Here is an 18,339-nt window from a genome sequence, read left to right as displayed (position 1 = left end):
TCGAAAACCTCTGAAGAGAATAACCCAAATCTTTAAAAGCAAGGAAAAAAGGAAAAAAAATAAAACATTACGCCACCATCTTCGATGAAGGCAAGCAGCACCCTGCCCTCAGCCAAGATGGCCGCCGCCCTGAGGGGGCGGGCGCCGCGGCCTCCGCCGGGAGCCGGGCCCGCGCGGGGGCCGCCGGGACGGCGGGGGTGTGTCGCTGGCGGCGTGAGGCGGCCGCGGCTCCGCCCCGGGCTATATGAGGCGGCGGCGGTGGCGGTGGGGAGGGCGGTGAGCGGCTGGCTGCGCTTAAGCGACATGGCTTTGCTCCGGGAGGACGCGCAGAGCAAGGTGAGGACGGCGGCCCAGGTCCGGCTGAGGCGAGCTGTGGGGGTGCGGCCGCGCTCAGCCCCGGGCTGGCCCCGCGGGGTGTGAGGGAGCTCCCTGCTCTCTCTCTCTCCCCCCGGCAGCACCGGGGCAGTGACAGGTTTTTATTTTTTGTTCGGTTTACAAAAAATATTTGTTTTTTAAATATTAGTTTTTTTAGTCCCTGTGCTGCTTGCTCCCTGTACCCAAGGTCCTCTGAGGGCAGGTGATCAGGGTGCAGCTGCCCAGGGTGAGTGTGGGGTGCAGCCCCTGAAGGAAGAGGTGCCTAGAGAAAGATAAAGAGGGGAGAGATAAAGAAGAAAAAAGCCAGAGTGGGAAGGAGGAGAAGGGAAGGGCTCTGCAGCTGCCATAAGGTAGCGCAGGCTGTGAGCGGAGCACCTAGTTTGTGGTGGGAGCAGGGTGATAAGCAGGGCCTTGGAGCTGCAGGAGCTGGGCATGCTCGTCAGGACCTGTGGCTGGGCACTAGCAATGAAGTGCTGTAGGCACTTCTGCTAGAGGTGTTTAAACTTGCTCTTCCTTAGTGGGTTAGCTGCCTTGTGTGTCTGTGACCAGCCTTCCTGGTTGTGTGGCCTGTGTTAATTAGGCTGTCAGCTGTCACTTCAGCTGTGATGCCTCTTTCCTTTGGTTGTCACATCAGTAGCTGACTTGGTTTTCCTTTCTCTGTAGTAGTGTTGAAGCTTTAAGTGCCAAAGAGGCTTATGTCTTGTCTTTGAGGGAGCATGGGGTATTGCCCAATGTGAAGACTCTCAACTTCTCAGAGGAAATGCAAATTAAATGCTAAAACAGGAACTTTGTGAATTAATGTGTATGTATGTAGACAGTGCTTGGAATTATTTCTCATACTGGACAAGCTGCCTGGCTTAATCTACCTAGTCTACTTGGTTTAATAACTACCCCCAGTACACCTTGAATAGAAAGTAAGATAGCCCTGTAACAGTCTGTGAGCTGCCTGTTTGACTTTCATACAATTGCATCTGAATGTAGTTTTGTGTTGTGACTAAGCTTAACTCGCTTACAGGAAGGTGACTTGTGTTTTAAGCTGTTAAGGGTGCTTAAGTCTTTTCAGTCTGTGTTTTCTCCAGCTTTTTGGAAGATGTATGTTAGATGACTTGAGGGCTAGAAATACACCTGCCTTTAATTTTTTTAGGTAACTTCTCTTCATCTGCTTCTCTTGCATATGAATCTTTTAAGACAATCTTGATCCAGTAGAACAGGCAAAAGTTTGTTGAACAAGTGTTTTCTAGTTATTTGCTTTTAGCAGTAAACTAGCCAGTGCTTTAACCTTTTTCTGCTGCATGTGAAACTATTAGTACTAAAGTATCTGCCATTTGAGAATACTGAGTGCAAGTCTCTATTAGGCTTGCAGGACCTGCAGGTGATGGGTAGAGGGGAAGGTAAAATATAAACTGTCTTGCAGCAATTGGTAACTTTGAGTGTTTATGTGCCCTTTCTAACTTAGCAGACAGCAATATTGGGGGGAGGGGAAAATGTTCCCACGGTGAGGGCTGGAGTAGCTGTAAACTCTAATGCTCAATGGCCAAAGATTAACTAGCTTCTTTCAGGTAGTAGGGCTGTCTTTGGATTCCAGCAGCAGTGGGGAGGATACAAATACTCCTATCTTGTCTGTTTCTGGTTAGGTAAGGAAACAGCAACATGGAACTGGTGTGTGGCCAGTAGATAAAGCCTATGCCTATAAAGGAAGCTTCATTGGGTATTAACCTTGAATAGGAATCATTGGTACATATAAACTAAAAACTGACCCTGAGGTGGCGAAGCAGGAGAGGATCAGGATACGTAGGAAGAGGAAGGGAGGGTAGGATAAGGGTGACTGGAAGTACAGTGGGAAAGATGGTGTAATCTGTCATGGGGAGGAAAAGGCACTTCAGAAAGTGAAGAGAGCAGTGGGACTGCCAAGCTAAGCTTGTGCAAATACCCTGGTATTTCTTAATGTCAGTGGCTTGATAGTATTTTAAAGGCTCCAGTCTGCAGTTAAACTGTTCTAGATGAAAATACTGAGAGAGTATTGTAGCCCCTCTTTCTCAGAACAGTCAGTGGAAGACAAGATGGTATGTAATAGCCTGGGACTTGCTGTTATCACTCCTGAACAGATTCTTGGTGCTGGACAACTGCTACATATTCTGGAAAGAATGAGGGTCTACTAGGTCTTGCTTGTGCTTTGCAAGACAACTGCTTCTGCATGCTGCTGGGCCCAAAAGGAAGTCGGGAGATGAACTGCTAGCAAGGTGAAAGCTACTGGATAAGGATAATGTATTGTCAAGGACATATAGCCTCCATGAAGCTGGCCCAGCAGTTTGGGCTAATGACACAATTACAAATCGTGGGAGGTGAGGAGAGCATGGTGAGATTGTATTGCTGAGTCTCCCTACCACCAGCTCTGGCCTTGCTGCAGGAGGTCAGCAAAACATTCTTGTAGATGCTGACCGTGGATTAGGTGTTTGCTTCTGTTGCACAATTTCCACTTTAGCTGGGCATATTTCATATTACAGATGGCATATGGGCTAAAAGTGCTTAGCCATAGGCTGTGTTCTGCAGGTAGACTGCTGCAGCAGGGTGGATTTGGCCTGCATTGCCAAAGCTGTTGCTTGACCCCTCGAGCTGGGGAAGCAGTGGGTTGGGTGGAGGTATCCTGTGTGCTGCTAGCTGGAGCAGGGTGAGCTAGAGAGGCTTTTGCTCAGAATATGGGATCCTTGAACGTTCATAGTGTCCTTCCCACAGCTCCTTCCCTCTGTAAGGAGGTGTGTGACCACTTGGTTTCTGCAGAGAGTGATGCAGAGATCCCTCTGACAGGAGAGCTAAGTGATCAGGCCAGCTTATAGCACCTGTTGCCACTGGCTGTGCACTGGCTACAGAGGCTGCCTTCTGCTTACTTGGCAAGCACTGCACTTGGCGAGGAATGCCATTTCAATGTGACTAAATTGAGCTGTTATTCCCTCTTTATCTTTGTTTTAAGCAAAATAATTTAAACTATTGCATCACTGGAGTTCTACAGTCCAAAGTCACAAATTTGGGAAAGCATAAGTAGCAACATGAAGACTGAGTGCAAGAAGACTTGTTCAATTTTCCTGGTTGTATATAACTTGGGCTACTTCAGGACTGATTCAGCTGAATGTCAGAGAGCTAACAGCAAGTTTGTCATGAAGGCTGCAAAATCAAAGCTCCACATCTACTGTATTTGCTCTTTACTGCTGCATGTGTGCAGTGTACTTTCAGACATATTTTTAGTATCTTGATTAAAGGGAAACTTAAGCTACTTGTGCTGATTATGACTGAAATGTAGTTCCAGCAGCTAATGCCACTAATATCTGCTGGCCAGATACTCTGAAGGTGTGCTGGTTAACTCCTGGGTGTTGAAACAAGACCCTCTGGAACTGAGGACTCTATATAAACTGCCAGAAAACATGATCTTTTAGTGCTCTCTGGAGAGCTCTTAAGCTGGTTTAATTAGAAAGACTACTCTGTAAAAAGTAATGGATTCTGGGTAGTGGCAGATGTAATTACTACTGAAGTCTTGTTTGTAGTTGTTGCTTGAATGACAGCAGGGAGGCGATCAGTAAGAGGAGAGGTTTTTTATAAGGTAGCTGACAATAAGCAGAAAGCTCTGACATGTAAACCCTTGTAGAAGGGCTCCTTCCTCCTTCTGGGAGCCTGGCTATGTGGAAAACCCCTGGATTAATCTGACTTTGAGAACAAATATGGATTCTTATTTCGCTGGCAATCAGATGTTGTACACAGTTGCTTGCACTGGCAGATTCTTTTGTTAGAATGCAGAAGTAACATCGAGTCATCTAGAACTGATGCTAAAACTGCAAAGGGTGTACTTTTAAAAGCAGCAGTTCAGGCCACTCAACAGAATTAAGCAGCTTCAGTGGCTGAGGGCATTTCCTTCCACTGGATGCCTGCAAGCATGAAGATGTGTTTGCATTGGGCGAGGCCTTATCAGAAACTTATGTCTGTCAAGCTGAAGCCTGGGTAGCTGATGGTCATCACTGGATTGTACTTAAATGATCAAACTCTCTTGTTGTTTTTTTAAACATCTCTAAGCAACAGAAAAAAGCAAGTGCTGTAAAACTCTACCTGGATTGGTCACAGTAATGCTCTCTGCTGTCTCTTCTCTTGGGCTTCCAGATCGGGTGATTATCATAGTGTCCTAATTAGTACCATAATACCTATTTTTAGTCTTCTGGTCCTGAAGCCTAGAAACATTAATCAATATGATGACTGTCTGTTATCCTGGAGGGCTCTGCTTGATGTCTTGTTCTAATTTCCAGGTCAGACAGTTGTGGTGGACAGTGTATTTACTGAACAGGGAGAAGTTTTTCTTGAATTCTCAAGAAACCCCAGGGGTCCCAATACAAGTCACTAAAAAGGCATGAGCATAGAAGTGGAAGGCATCAGAGCAGATGTAACAGTTGCTGTAGTCATTGCAAACCAGAAGCCTCCAAGTTCTTTCTCAGAAAGGGAAATGAGAGGTGAAAGTGGGAGCACTGTGCTGGGTTTGGGTGTTTCGGTTTGCAGCCCAACCCAGCTGTTTCCCCACTGTGTTGCTCCAGGAGTCACCACCCTCTGTACCTCTTTGGGCATGTGCTGCAAGTAAGGAATAATCTCTTACCAGCTGCTGAGCTTGGATTATATCCCCTCAAGGGTGTGGGGCGACAGACTGGTTTCTGGCAAGTGGGATGGGGAAACTTCAGTTCTCTTGCCCACTGCCTGGAGTGCAGGGAAGAAGCAATGATGTCCTAGCAGAGAAATGCCTCCAGATATGAAGGAGCTGCCAGACATGGCAGGCCAGAGAGCTAAGATGGGGTGATTTCCTGGGAAGGCCTGGCGTTGGATGCCTGCTGTGATAAAGGAACAAGCCTGAGGCCTGGAGATGAAAGTTTAACTCCTTTGCTCTGCACAGCCTTCATGTGACCGTAAGCAAGTTGGTCCTCATTCCTGCTTGTAGGAGGGATGGTGGAATGAAAGGTCTGGAATGATGAGCTGCTAATGCTGCAGGAGCAGGTGCTTGTGTTGATCAAGGGTTGGTGTGGAACATCTGCTTTAGGTGCTCACTGGGTTAGTGCTTTGTAGAGCTGTGGTAACAAGAGGAGGGCTTCTTGCTTCCAGTTCGGTGGAGAAATGCTGCTCCAGCACTTTCTGTAGGGAAACAAAGCATTCTGTCCTCCTGAAGTCAGACAGTGTGAATGCTCTTTCTAGTCTGAGCCTTGCTGCCATGATTGTGTAATCCTAAAGGTCTCTGGCCTGCTGTTAGGAGCCCACATTGACCTTCACAGGACTAGAGCAGATCAGTGGTTTTATGATCCTCTGCTTCATATGGCTCCAGGTCCTTCGCTGAAGACCAGACTCCTGAAGGGTAGAGGTGATAATCCTGTGCTGTCTTCAAACAGTGATATGCTTGATGTTTGAGCCTGTAGTGGCCTTTAAGTATAGGCTGGGTCATGTACGTTACAGCGGATGTTTAAGGTAGGAGGCGTATGAGATTTTTTTAGCAAGTGGCTTCATGTAGTCCTGAGAGGCAGAATCCCACCACTGTGTATAGGGGTATTCTTGACTCTTGTCCTGTTTCTGGGCTGGTCTCACACTTTGGGCCATATGTATAGTACATACTGCTCTGGAGTGCACAGCTGAGCACTGCTGCTGACTCCCAGTTTCTTCTGTGTAAATAAGACCCTGCTGGGGCAATAAGCTCTCCTGCAGTAGCATTCCTGGGGATTGAAGCTGTAGGTTACGTGTTCTTGCCCCATTGCCTCTGCAGTTTGTGGTGCTAGTGCAGGGGAGAAATGCCAGTGACGTGTGAACTGCTTTAATCTGACAAACCAGTACCATCTTGTGTCCATACCTGCCCGTCTCTTGTGCAGGCAACTACTAGGCATGGAGGGCTGTGTGGACAACATCTAATCATGGGTTACTTTCTCCACAAGACTTAATAACAAAGTTCACAAATTCAGGACTGGCTGATTTGTGTAATCCTTTCCTTAGTTTAGCTGAAAGGAAGCAGTTTCCTTTTGCTTATCATACTTTCCAGACTCAGCAGTTCATATTGTTAGCATTGCTGATCCTGTTTGGACAGTAAAGATAAGTAAGCAGGATGCAAAACACTGGGGTCTGCATCTCACTGCTTTGGCTGCTAGTGTTATCTGGCTGGGAAACACTGACCAACTTGCCTTTCATTCAGCTGGCAATAGACAGTGAGCTGTGCTCCCAGTGAAACTAATGTCTGAACAGTGGCCTTCTACCTATCCTTCCTCTAGTCCTTGAATGGGGCAACTTCTGCCTAAACCAGTGTTAGTGACCTCTGAACCATGCACCTTTGTGCTGTTTGGTCTGTGCTTTCCTAGCAAGTACCAGAATCACATGCCTGTATGGGAATATAATAATCTGTCCCATGGGGTAACTGGAGAGAAGTGACTGTACTGTTGGAGTCCTTGTGTTTTGAGTTCCACCACATCCATTCAGATGTGAGCAGCGCTGGGGCTGCTGGGAACTGTGTTCCAGGGCACGCTCTGTAAGCTCAACATCCTTGCTGCTTGCCAAGGCAATACCCAGGATGGGATAAAAGCCTTCTGTCCTACAGAAGTCAGAATGGGAAGCTCAGTGTGCTGCATATGAGGTCTTTCCATAGCCATAAGGCTTAAAAGGGTGTGTCTTTTACCTACCTCCTTCTAACTCTAGCTAACAGCTAGTATGCAGCAGACAGAAATCTTTTTAGCATGGTTGGAAGAATGAGGGTACAGTGACTGGGGTATCCCTCAGTTATGCATGAGAGCCTGATCAGAGATGATAGCAGTAACCAGCAGTGGTAGTGGAAGTCTAGGCAGGATAGAGGCAAATGTATGCTAGTCTGACAGCTGTGTACTCTGCAGGCAGCCAGAGAGACTTGTCATCTACCAGATCTGGACTGCAGTACACAGATGGCCAGACTAGGAGGAGGGAGTTTCCAAAGCTTTTGGAAGGAAAGCTTCACCTTATAAAGGGCAACCTCTCAACAGTTCTTATGCAGCTTTACAGAAGCTTAAGGCAGCATTCAAGCTATCTGTGATAGACAGGATTGCTCAGATGCTGTCTGGTACTGTTTGCTTGTGGGCTTCGGTGCTGAAACTTGTGCTTAGTAGGTGGTAGGGGCAAGCTCCTAGCTGGTGGGGTCTGAGCACTAGTATGCTGCAGGGTGGTGAAACAATATCAGTTGTGCTGCAGTTCTCTAGCTTGCTTTCCTGGGAAGGCATTCAGAATTATCTCTAAAGAATAACCTTGAGATTCACCCTCGCTCTGATGGTCACTCTTCAGCAAACTTCCTGTGTTGTGACCTTGATCTCTGGCAGTTTCTCCCTTATGCAGAAAATAAGAATAATTTGTTAGGCTGCAGCACTGAAGGGAGGGCCTCTTAGACTGGTTTCATAGCACAGGAACCACCATACTGTGATAGGCTAAGGTTCCTGTATGCTTCTGGAATACAGATGACTGAAGCTGGTGATCACTAGTGTCTAATAGCTTGTAAAAGTCTATTCCTTGGAATCTAAATACATGATTCTACTTCATGTAAGAACTGGATGTATGCATTAATCTTAGTAACCTTTGCTGGATACACCTAAACTTTTTTGCTTGCTTCTGAGGTCAGGTACGGCATTGAAGCTGTTTGTCTTCAATGGCTGGGTGCAAGCAGTGATGTGCGACTTGATAAAGGAAGTTCAAATTGTAAACCGGGGGAGAAATGGGCTGGTGGCTATGCTGAATCTTACTGCTCATAAGTGCAGCCTTGCTGCTTCCCTGACTTCCCAGAACAGGGTGGCATGCTGAGTATCAAGGCCTTGTCTGCTCTGAGCCAGAAAGCTCTGTCCTTGTAAGGAATTTCAGTAGGACTATGACTTGAGGATGTTAGTGGTGTGTGACCTAGAGCACCTTCAACTGAGAAGGCTGTTCCACTGCTCTAAAAATTTAAGTATGGTTGAAATTATATTCTGGGTGTAGGCTGTTGGAATGAAGAAATAAGTCCCTGAAGGAAGATGCTGGCTCTGTTTAAGGCCTGTCTGAAGCACTGGGAAGGCAAGTCTGGTCTTTCTGGAACCTGGTAGGCTCTGAGTTCTCCTGTAAAGGGTGCCTCACATAACGTGCTCAGAAACCTCTTCCAAGGTGCTCTGAGTGGAAACAAATGGCATTAAAATGTTGTCAGACACAAAGATCTGTCTAGAAAGGGTAAGACAAAACCTGAATTTAGGAGAGGAAGACACTTGCAGTTACAAGTAATAAATAGCTTTTCGTAAAGCGAAGTTCAAATACCTTTGAGGCTAGTTCTTGTACCAGCTTATCGGGGCTTTCTTTAACAGCAAATGTGCATTCTAGCAGCAATGAATAACATGATGCCAGGTATCCTGAAAATAAGATTAAACAGATGCAGTGATAGTGCCACAGTGTTCTTGGGTTTAGGTCTTGTTTCTGGCAAACAGTTGGCTCTTAGACTTTATGGGAGCCTAAAGAGGTTTCATGTCCCACTCTTCCTGAAAATCAGAGAGAATGTAGCCTCTGCAGCTGTCAGAACAGCTACTGGAACATATGCAGTAGTTTTGGGAGATCAGAATGGCAGTGGTGACCACTCTAGGCATGGTGAGGAAGCATCAGGCTCTTGCCTATGGCTTGCTATTTGTGATAGATAAAAGCACTTAATTCTTCTTGCCTTAGATTAAAGCAGCTCTCTGATCTAAGAGTGAGGAAAGAGATCACAAGGCTAGGCTCTTAAGAGCTGTTCTGCCACATATTCTTGAGGCACAGGATAATGGAGAGAGAACTGTTAGGGTTGTTGCTATCTTCTAAATGGCATAATAGGCTTTGGCTTGATGCGCTCCAAGTAAACAAGCTGCAGAAGTACTGGAAGGAGGATGATGCTTTTGAGAGAAGACTTGCCAAATATCTCTAGTGTGAACTCTTAACAATCGATTCTTCAGACTTTGAGCTAACAAGTCTTTTTCCTTTCCTGTGTTTGGAAGGGAAGGCTTGTCACAGTGATGTGCAGGTAGTGTCAAGGCTGTCATGCTTGTCCATATGTGCCGTTCCTGGATGCAGTGGTTTAGTGCAATGTGGTTCTTGTTGACAGCTGATGACCAGTCTAGCTTCACTAAACCTACTTGATGCCTGACCAAGGCTTATACTGTGAATTCTGTTGCAGCTGAGGTCTGTATCTGTAGACCTGAATGTTGATCCTTCTCTCCAAATTGATATACCTGATGCCCTAAGTGAAAAGGACAGAGTGAAGTTCACTGTGCATACTAAGGTAAGATCATGGGGTAGAAAGAGGTCTTCATAAATGTTATGCAAGTAATCTGTGTATTTGCAATACACATACCTGTAAAGATGGGCTTGGCAATGAAGGAAATCTAATTAGATGGAGGTTTTCCACTTAAAGGTGGCCTGAGGGTATATATATGCAGAAACTTCAGATTTCTGAAGACTTGAACACTCTCTAAATGGAGGCAAGGTAGTTGATACACTAGATTGGCTTTGCTAAGGAATCCTAGCTTGACACCAGAAGGCTGGGTGGTAGGGGTGGGGAAACCAGCTACTGTGAAACTTCACAAAATAAACTGCATTAATGCTGTTCCACAACAGTGCCTTTTCTTTAAATAGTAGTAAGGCTCTCAAATGAGTGCCAGCTCAGCTAAAAGGAGTAAGCGAGGCTCTTACTAGGCAAAATAGCTTCCTTTGGAAACAGACAGAACTGTTTCTAAAAGCACTAATTTACAAAACAGTAGGGCTTCTATATCTTCTCTCCCAGACTACACTGCCAACTTTTCAAAGCCCTGAGTTTTCAGTTACAAGGCAGCATGAAGACTTTGTGTGGCTGCATGATACACTCACTGAAACTGAAGAGTATGCAGGACTCATTGTAAGTACTTCATAAAAAATGTAATGCTAAACAAAAGACTATGGCAATTTAAAGTGCATACTAGTAAAGGCATGAAGTCTGCTCTACCAATGTTACTAGTGTTTCATGACTTGTGTATTCCCTATGCTTCCTTTTGCCTTAATTCCCGAACAGCTTGAGTGGTATGGCTGTATGTTAACTTTCCATATAGCTTGGAGCAGCAAAAAAGCTTGATGCTCTGAGAGTCCCTGACTCTATGGTGGTATTAATATCTGCCTGAAGATGACACGGTGAAATACTCTATTAAATATAGTCTTTCTTTCCTATCATGATTCTTTAGGAGGCCCTGTGTGCCACAGAAGATGGCTGGCTATGGGGTGGATTATACAGGCTCTTCCTCTTGGTTGGTTTCCCTCCTGGGGCAGGGGTAGCACAGAGCTGGGAGGGGCAAACAGGGATGTAGACATCAACATGACTCTAGAATTCCTGGATGCAGAGCCTTGCTGGTTTGCCATGACCAGGCAAAAGGGCCTCCTTTCAGAGGCTAGAAGTAATTTTGGAAAACTTTATTTGTTAGCATCTATCACTAACCAGTTCCTTGGCTAGATACCTCCAGCACCTTCAAAGCCTGACTTTGATGGTCCCAGAGAGAAGATGCAGAAGCTAGGGGAAGGAGAAGTGTCTATGACAAAAGAAGAGTTTGCCAAAATGAAGCAAGAGCTAGAAGCGTAAGTAGAATGAGTCTACTGCCAAAAGCTGCACTTAGAGAAGCCTCCTGGGAGAGCAACTTATTTGGTGATAACTGATCTTGAGTGTGACTGTTTTGAAGGGTGTCTGCTGCTGCATGATCTTTAAAATCCTGGAGCTGGGGGGTTGCCAAAAGCTTCTCTCAAACTGGAAAACTTCCTGGCTGAAGAGATTGAAAATAGCTTCTCTATCACTAGTTGGCTATTTCAGAAGCATGCTGTTGAATATTTTCACTGGATAAACTTAAAGCAATTCTTTGTATATTGAAGAAGGCAGTACAAGAGAGGATCTCAGTCTGTTCTTTCCTTTCAGTGAATACCTCGCTGTCTTCAAGAAGACTGTATCATCACATGAAATCTTCCTTCAGCGGATTTCTTCTCATCCTGTGCTCAGCAAAGATCGCAATTTTCATGTTTTCCTGGAGTATGACCAGGATGTAAGACACTTTTTGTTTCTCCTTTCCAAGTGAGGCAAGATGTTAGGAGTGCTGTCATTTTTTTCTGGGCACAGTCAGAATGTTATGTAAATCTATGTGCAGCAGATATTGCCAGTACTTCTGTGAGATGATTGAAGGATGAAAGCCTGACCTTTAGACCTTTTCTGCTATAAATCTCAGTGTTTCTTAATCCCAGTCAAGTTGGTTAGGAAGCCAACTTTGTATGTCTTTATCTTGGGAACAAGTATGGTTCAGGTGTACCTATGCTGTGTGTTGCATGGTCCTAAAATGGAAGAATGGAGGTGTATTAAAGTTAGTACTGCATCTGTTTTGTCACACCTAATTATGAGTGATAGATGCTGATCCAAGATATGGAAGGAGAAACTGAGCTGTTTCTGGGAATGGGAAAAAACTGTGGATAGTTGAACAACTCCTAGTGAAGCGATTTTCTACATGAGCCATCTTTATACAGTTTATACAGGTATTATGGAGAGCTTGGAAATCAGCCTGCTCTGATGTATGCTAGATATAAATAATGTTACTACACTGCAAGTGTCAAAACAGTCACTTTTTTCCCCCCTTGGGATAACTTTAAAGCTGTCTTGGTCTCTATGTTGCAGCTGAGTGTTCGGAGGAAAAACACAAAAGAGATGTTTGGTGGCTTTTTAAAAAGTGTGGTAAAGAGTGCTGATGAAGTCCTCTTCTCTGGAGTCAAGGTAAGGTAGTTGGTTTGCCTCTTACCTTAGTCTTGATTGTTTCTTGCTTCCTGCTCCAGGGAAGTTAGTTACATCTGCTTCAGGCTTGATGTGCGTGAGGCTCAGTTACTAACGCTAACCTTCCTTGTTACTGCTGTCCCAAGTTGGGTGGAGTAGCCTATATTAATCTTGACTTCTGTAGAAATAAGACATTGAAGCTATAGGCTGTTAAAAATTTAAGTGTATATTTAAAGTTTCTGGTGGATGCAGAAGAGTTGCCATAACACCTGATACTGGTGGGGAGGAAGGAATTACACCTTCAGCAAATGTACTCGTGGCTTTTGTCTACTTTGGAGCTCTGACCAGACATGATTTATAGGTTTCTGCTTGCACTAGACAAGATCAAATACCAAAGACTCCTGTAACCAGTCCAGCTTCAGCTTTTCTGTCATGTTGCCATGGTAGCTCTTTGTAATAGACTTGCTGTCCTAAACACAATGTCATGAAACATTACAGTATGTATAATGTTTGGTGTGGATGTGAAGCAAGCTTGTAAAGTGCTTATGGCTTAGCTACTGTGTTGCAGCAGGCCTGGGAAATAAAATTCTAACAGTTGGTAGCCCTAAGGGCTGCCCGACACCAACTTACTGGTTGCTTCAGACAACCTGCAACGTTGAATAGTTGCATGTCAAGTCCATCTTCACTTCATTGTGAAAAAGAAACTTGCCAAACAGCTTGGTTTGTCAAACCTTTGGTTCAGGATCTTGTCTTGAACTCTGTTCTTCAACAGAGATTGATGGGCATAATGCTCAGGTGGCTATGGTTATTTCTTGGCCCTTCCCAAAATAGGAAAGAGCTTGTATTCTGCAGTAATGTAACTGACTTAACAGGTCATACTCTCTTTCAGGAAGTAGAAGACTTTTTTGAGCAAGAGAAGACTTTTCTTGTAAACTACTACAACAGAATCAAGGATGCATGTGCAAAAGCAGATAAGATGACAAGATCTCATAAAAGTGAATCTTTTCAAAGACCTTTCTAAAGACCTTGCAGTCTTGCTGATTTCAGCCTGAAAACCTTGTCTTGTTCTTGCAGATGTTGCAGATGACTATATTTATACTTCAGCTTGCTTGAACAGCCTGGCATTAGAAGAGCCTACAGTTATCAAAAAGTAAGCAATTCTAACTGTTCATAAACATATCTTGAGTCTGGGAATATCAAGTTCCTTCTGTAAAATCCAGGGTATTGAGTCATAGCTGACTTGAGTTTCTTGAATTGCAAGCAAGTGGCATTGAACTTTCTTTACTCTGACGCTCCTGGTGTGGCAGACCTAAAACTATCAGTTGCATCTGACTCTTAACTAGCTGATCTTTTGCCAGTTGTGCCCTAGAGCTGAATTGTGCTGGTCATCAAAGCTCCTTCTAAACAGAAGTATCCTTGAATTTTTTCAGGTCACACACTCTCAGAGAATATGGGACAAAGGGGTTATGCATCTGGTGTTCTAATGTGCTGTTAAATACAACCACAGCTTACACTAGGCCTATATTATCTTCTGGACCTCTGAAGTTCCAGAATAGTAGGGGTTTTTAAGCTATGGAAACCTAGTCACCTTTTCTGAGGTGAATTCTTCCACCTCTCTGAACTTTGCTATCAACTTACCAAGACGTTGTTAAAACAGAGTATATAGCTGAATAAACAAGACAGTTCGTTCCTCTTGGAGGGTAGCAGTGGGGAAATTCTCCACAAGACCTTTATGCTCTAGAGAGCAGTGTTGTTACTTTAAATGGTGTCTAGCTGCTCAACTGTACTAGTCTGTTAGGCTGGAATCCAGCACCTCTTGCACTGAACCTTTTGTCCAGGTCTTTGCCTAAACCTGAGTTCTTTTCAAGCCCTTGTCTGGGTCTGTATGCAGGAGTAAACTCCAGCCTTCAGCTTTTTGGTTTCCTGGCAACTGATCCTGGCATTTATCAGACTAAGAAGTATCTAAAAGTTATTTATGCATTTTTTTTTTTCCCCAGGTACTTGTTGAAAGTTGCTGAGCTCTTTGAGAAACTCAGGGTAAGAGAAGCTTTGGGGGGGAGAAAAAAGAATCTCTGAATTTGGATGTTGCTGTTTCCTGTTACATACCAACTATCTGATCTCTTCTGCAGAAGGTAGAGAGTAGAGTTTCATCTGATGAAGACTTAAAGCTCTCTGAACTGTTGAGATACTACATGCTCAATATAGAAGCTGCTAAGGTGAGAACAGTTTTCTTTTTGAAGCCTAGTTTTATTATGGGCATCATGACTCACTCATGGTATTCTTTGTGCTTTAAGAAGACAGGAAGGTGGACCCTTGTTTTGCCTAAAACCTGGCACTCCTAAACCACAGCAGAATATAGAAACTATATATTGGCTAGTTGCAGTCCAGCCCACTTACAGAAGGGCTGTGTAAGATCTCTGACCAGTTTCTTTGGCATGTAGAGAGGAAGAACTCTTTACATTGCTGTAAGTAAATTAGAGCAAACTGAATTTGAGTCTGCAGCAGCGTTCTAACCCTTCCCCTGCCTGAGTACTCCTGACTTTTTAGTAAAACCAATGATGACTGATAAAAAATCCTGAAGTAAATCCCACCTACTAAAGTACTTATGAATGTGTGGTAACATGTGAAGGCTATTGGAGTCTGGACTTCCAAGAGGGGTTTGGTAGATCGATGTGACTGCAAAAGCCTTGCCAGCAGCTCTTTTCTAATCAATACTTGACTTGGCAAGGGGATGACTACGCTGCGAAATGGTATCTAGGTATAACCTGATGGGCCTCTTCATCTAGTGTCATACCTCTAATGTCATGTACCCTGGAACATTCACTACAGGCTCCCTCTGTGTGGTGTACTGCTATTTAGGTATCAAGACCATACTGCTTCTAGATTAGAAAGGAATTGGCCCTGAGATGTGTACTGCTTCTCATGTCTAGGTTAGTATAGTGCTTCACTCAAACTGTCAGATCTCCAACAAATTAAATGATAGTGTATCCCTTACTAGAAGTAGACTGAGGGAATTCAGAAAGTGCTATTCCTCCTTAGTGGAGAGGCCCACCTTATACAAGGATAAAGCTACTTTAAGGGAAGAAGCGATGCCTACAGTACCTCTCAGACTTCCTTGACTAAGGCACAAGTGGCTGTCCTGAAACTTGACACTGCACTGGTGAAAGGTTCCTCTTACTATGCTAAGAGCATAGCAGGTTATAATAGCTTGTTGGTAGAAGCAGGATCTGGTGCTGAAAGAAGTGAAACCTCCTGCTGCTAAGGTAGTTGTAACCTCAGTTTGGGAAGTAGTCCTTCCAAAGCCTTAAGGCTTTGATGCACTATTGCTGTCTACTTTCAGGATCTTCTGTACAGACGTACAAGGGCTCTTGTCGACTATGAAAACTCAAACAAAGCTCTAGATAAAGCCAGACTAAAGAGCAAGGATGTCAGGCTGGCTGAGGCTCATCAACAGGATCGTTGTCAGAAGTTTGAAAAGATTTCAGAATCTGCAAAACAAGGTAAAACACTCTTTGCTGTATTTATGCTGAAGGGAGATCTTAATGCAGTAAAGGTCTCCATCTGACCTTCAACTACTGAAGGCTTCTGAACACTTTCCTGAAGCAAGTAGTCTGGACATCCCAAGGGCAGTATAGATGCCTGTAAAATGAATGCAGCTAAATATTTTTAAGAATGATTGTCTGAAGCAGAGCAATGTCAGTACTAGACCAGCTTTAATTATAAGCCCTTAGTATTTGCTTTCCAGGCTGAACTCTTGTTCTCAGCCTCCACCTGAAGGTAACTACTCAGGCTTCTGATTATCTCAATTAGAACTGTGCAAACAGGCTTTTGCTCTGTCCCAGTACAGCTGAGTGCCTCATACAGAGTTTCAAACACTGGTTCTTAGTAGATGCCTTTGGACAACATAAAACAGAAGAAACATGCTTTCATGGTACACACACTACTCCTTTAATGTTCTTGGTTTTTAAATGTTCTGTGTTCTCGCAGAGCTTGTGTGGCTTACTTCTGTTTTATTCCAGTTGTCTTCCTACAAAACCTTTCTCTCTTAGACCAGCTGTTTCCTCACCAAGATGTCAATGTCATGTGATGAATGCATCTCTGGTTACAAACAGCAAGGCTAACTCTGGAACCTTTTTGTGGTCAAATACTGTAACTAGAGCTGTACAACAGAACTTACGAAACATAAGGGACATTACTGAAACTTCAGTCACACTTTGTATGTGTGTCTTATCTTTGTTCTTTTTTTCCCCCGACAGAACTGATGAGCTTCAAACAGAAGAGAATAGCAGCATTCCGCAAAAACCTAATAGAAATGGCAGAACTGGAAATAAAACATGCAAAGGTGTGTTCTTTTTGGAATTTAACAGGCATAGCTTGACAGAAGTGAGTACTGTGTAACTTGGATGATTTGCTGGGTTCCCTTTAAAACTAGGAAGTGTAAAATAGAACAGCTGGGCTCTTCAGCTGGGATCTGAAGAGGGGAAGGAAAGGAAGTGAAAAGCTGTAGGTGTAGTGCATACAAAGAACAAATGCTGACAGTTCTATCTGTCCCATGCAGAAAGTCTGTTTTCAACCTGTCACTCCTCGGACACTTGCACTGCAAATGAGAAGTCTCAGTTTTGCAGGCAGTACACAACAGCTCACCTAACTTCCCATCAGGCAGCCTCATCTGTGGGGTTTGACCCCTCCTGCATCTAGAGGCAGCTGCTGCTTCAAGTGTTTGAGTGCTGTGAGAGCACATCCTGCAGCTTGTGATCTAGCTGTCAACCCTTCTCACTTGGCTGTCAGTGAAGGGGGACACTGGCTTTGTTAGCAGCCACTACCAAGCTTTACTGAGCAGGCTTGAAGTAGGCTGTGGAGACCATGCCATGTACTGCCAGCTTAATCCAGGAAAGTGCACACAGGTTACAGGGTCTGTTAACTTAGTGTAGAGAACAAAGCAGGAAGACTCAGGAAGAGGTAACTGTGCATCCTCAACTTCTTTTGAAGAAGGAAAGTCTAGTTTCCAATTTCCTGAGTCCTGGACTTCATCACAGGTAGCTACTTCAGTGCTGAGCTTGAACATGACATATAAAAGGATTGACAATACTGCCCAGTTTGGCCCACTTTCTTACTACTCTCTCTTGCCCATCTCCTTCCCACAAACTGAGTCATGGTTGTAAGCCTGCAGGAAGAGGCAGATTGCAGACTGTATGATCTGGTTTGATGCTTTACTGCTTGAATGCTTGTCTTTGTGGTATAAGCTCTTTAGCATTGTCACAGGCTACAAAATCCTGGGATGGACTTACTATTTTGGAAGCTACTTCATTATGGAAGGCAGGATTTAAATTATCAGTCATACTCACTGAAACTAATTCTCTTCCTTTCCAGAACAATGTCTCTCTCCTGCAAAGCTGTATTGACTTGTTCAAGAACTAAGGCGCCTTATTCTGAAAATGTGAAAAAAGCATCAATTGCACTCAATGGCCAGGGGCAACTTATTGGCTTGACTTCATTAGCTTAAAATAAATATTGTCACTGAGATTGTTTGACTAATACTTAAATATGTTGATAGTGATATATTGACTTTCTTGGTATAAATGACAGCTGAATTGTGTATGAATTGTCTGGATGTAGCTAACATCCTGTTGGCTGATAACTCAAAATGAGTCAAATGTAAGAAATCAATTTGCTGTTGACTGACTTCATCTAGCAGAAAATGTTTTCTGAGAAGAACTCCTTTTTTGCAGGATCATAAAGTAATCTGTCTCTTCATAGCCCTGATATATTTAAAACTTGCAAGTGGGAGTGACTTATATAACTGTAGTAATTTTATAAAGTAAATATCTTAACATTCCACTTCCCAGACAGATTTCTACTACAGTATATTTTGAATTTCTATAACTACATTCAGTATTTGTACACTTGGGCAATACAGCAAATAAAGATGTCTAATACAACAAGCTGTTCTTGTATGGCAAGACTTTGTGTGGGATGTAAAAATGACAAACTGAGGTTTCAGGCGCAGAACTATCATAAATTACTCGTTACCTGGAGCTCTTAATTCAGAGCACTAGAGATAAATATTTGACTCAATAGGGTTGTTCTTGGAATGGGTGTTGACGTGAAATGTGGGGACTTCAGGTCATGTTGCTGTTTGAGCAGCTCTCTTAAACTTTTACTTCCTATATGCTGCACATGAAGGAAATCAAGCCTTT

The 18,339-nt window shown here is 43.9% G+C and overlaps 1 protein-coding gene across 1 annotated transcript; it reads left to right on the top strand.

Moving 5' to 3' along the window:
* Positions 1-290: 290 nt before the first annotated feature.
* On the top strand, positions 291-18,078 carry SNX5 (sorting nexin 5). Its single transcript, XM_050893404.1, has 13 exons — positions 291-336; positions 9,551-9,655; positions 10,157-10,267; positions 10,853-10,974; positions 11,306-11,429; positions 12,050-12,145; positions 13,032-13,137; positions 13,217-13,292; positions 14,140-14,179; positions 14,272-14,358; positions 15,483-15,642; positions 16,399-16,484; positions 17,513-18,078. Exons 1-13 carry the CDS (start codon positions 304-306, stop codon positions 17,558-17,560), a joined length of 1,194 nt encoding a protein of 397 aa, XP_050749361.1. The 5' UTR covers positions 291-303; the 3' UTR covers positions 17,561-18,078.
* The last annotated feature ends 261 nt before the right edge of the window (positions 18,079-18,339 follow it).

This window comes from Gymnogyps californianus, chromosome 3 (genome assembly GCF_018139145.2).
Source record: "Gymnogyps californianus isolate 813 chromosome 3, ASM1813914v2, whole genome shotgun sequence".
Taxonomy (NCBI): Eukaryota; Metazoa; Chordata; class Aves; order Accipitriformes; family Cathartidae; genus Gymnogyps; species Gymnogyps californianus.
The sequence above is the reverse complement of the archived record's forward strand: the minus strand, read 5'-3'. Positions and strand labels throughout refer to the sequence as shown.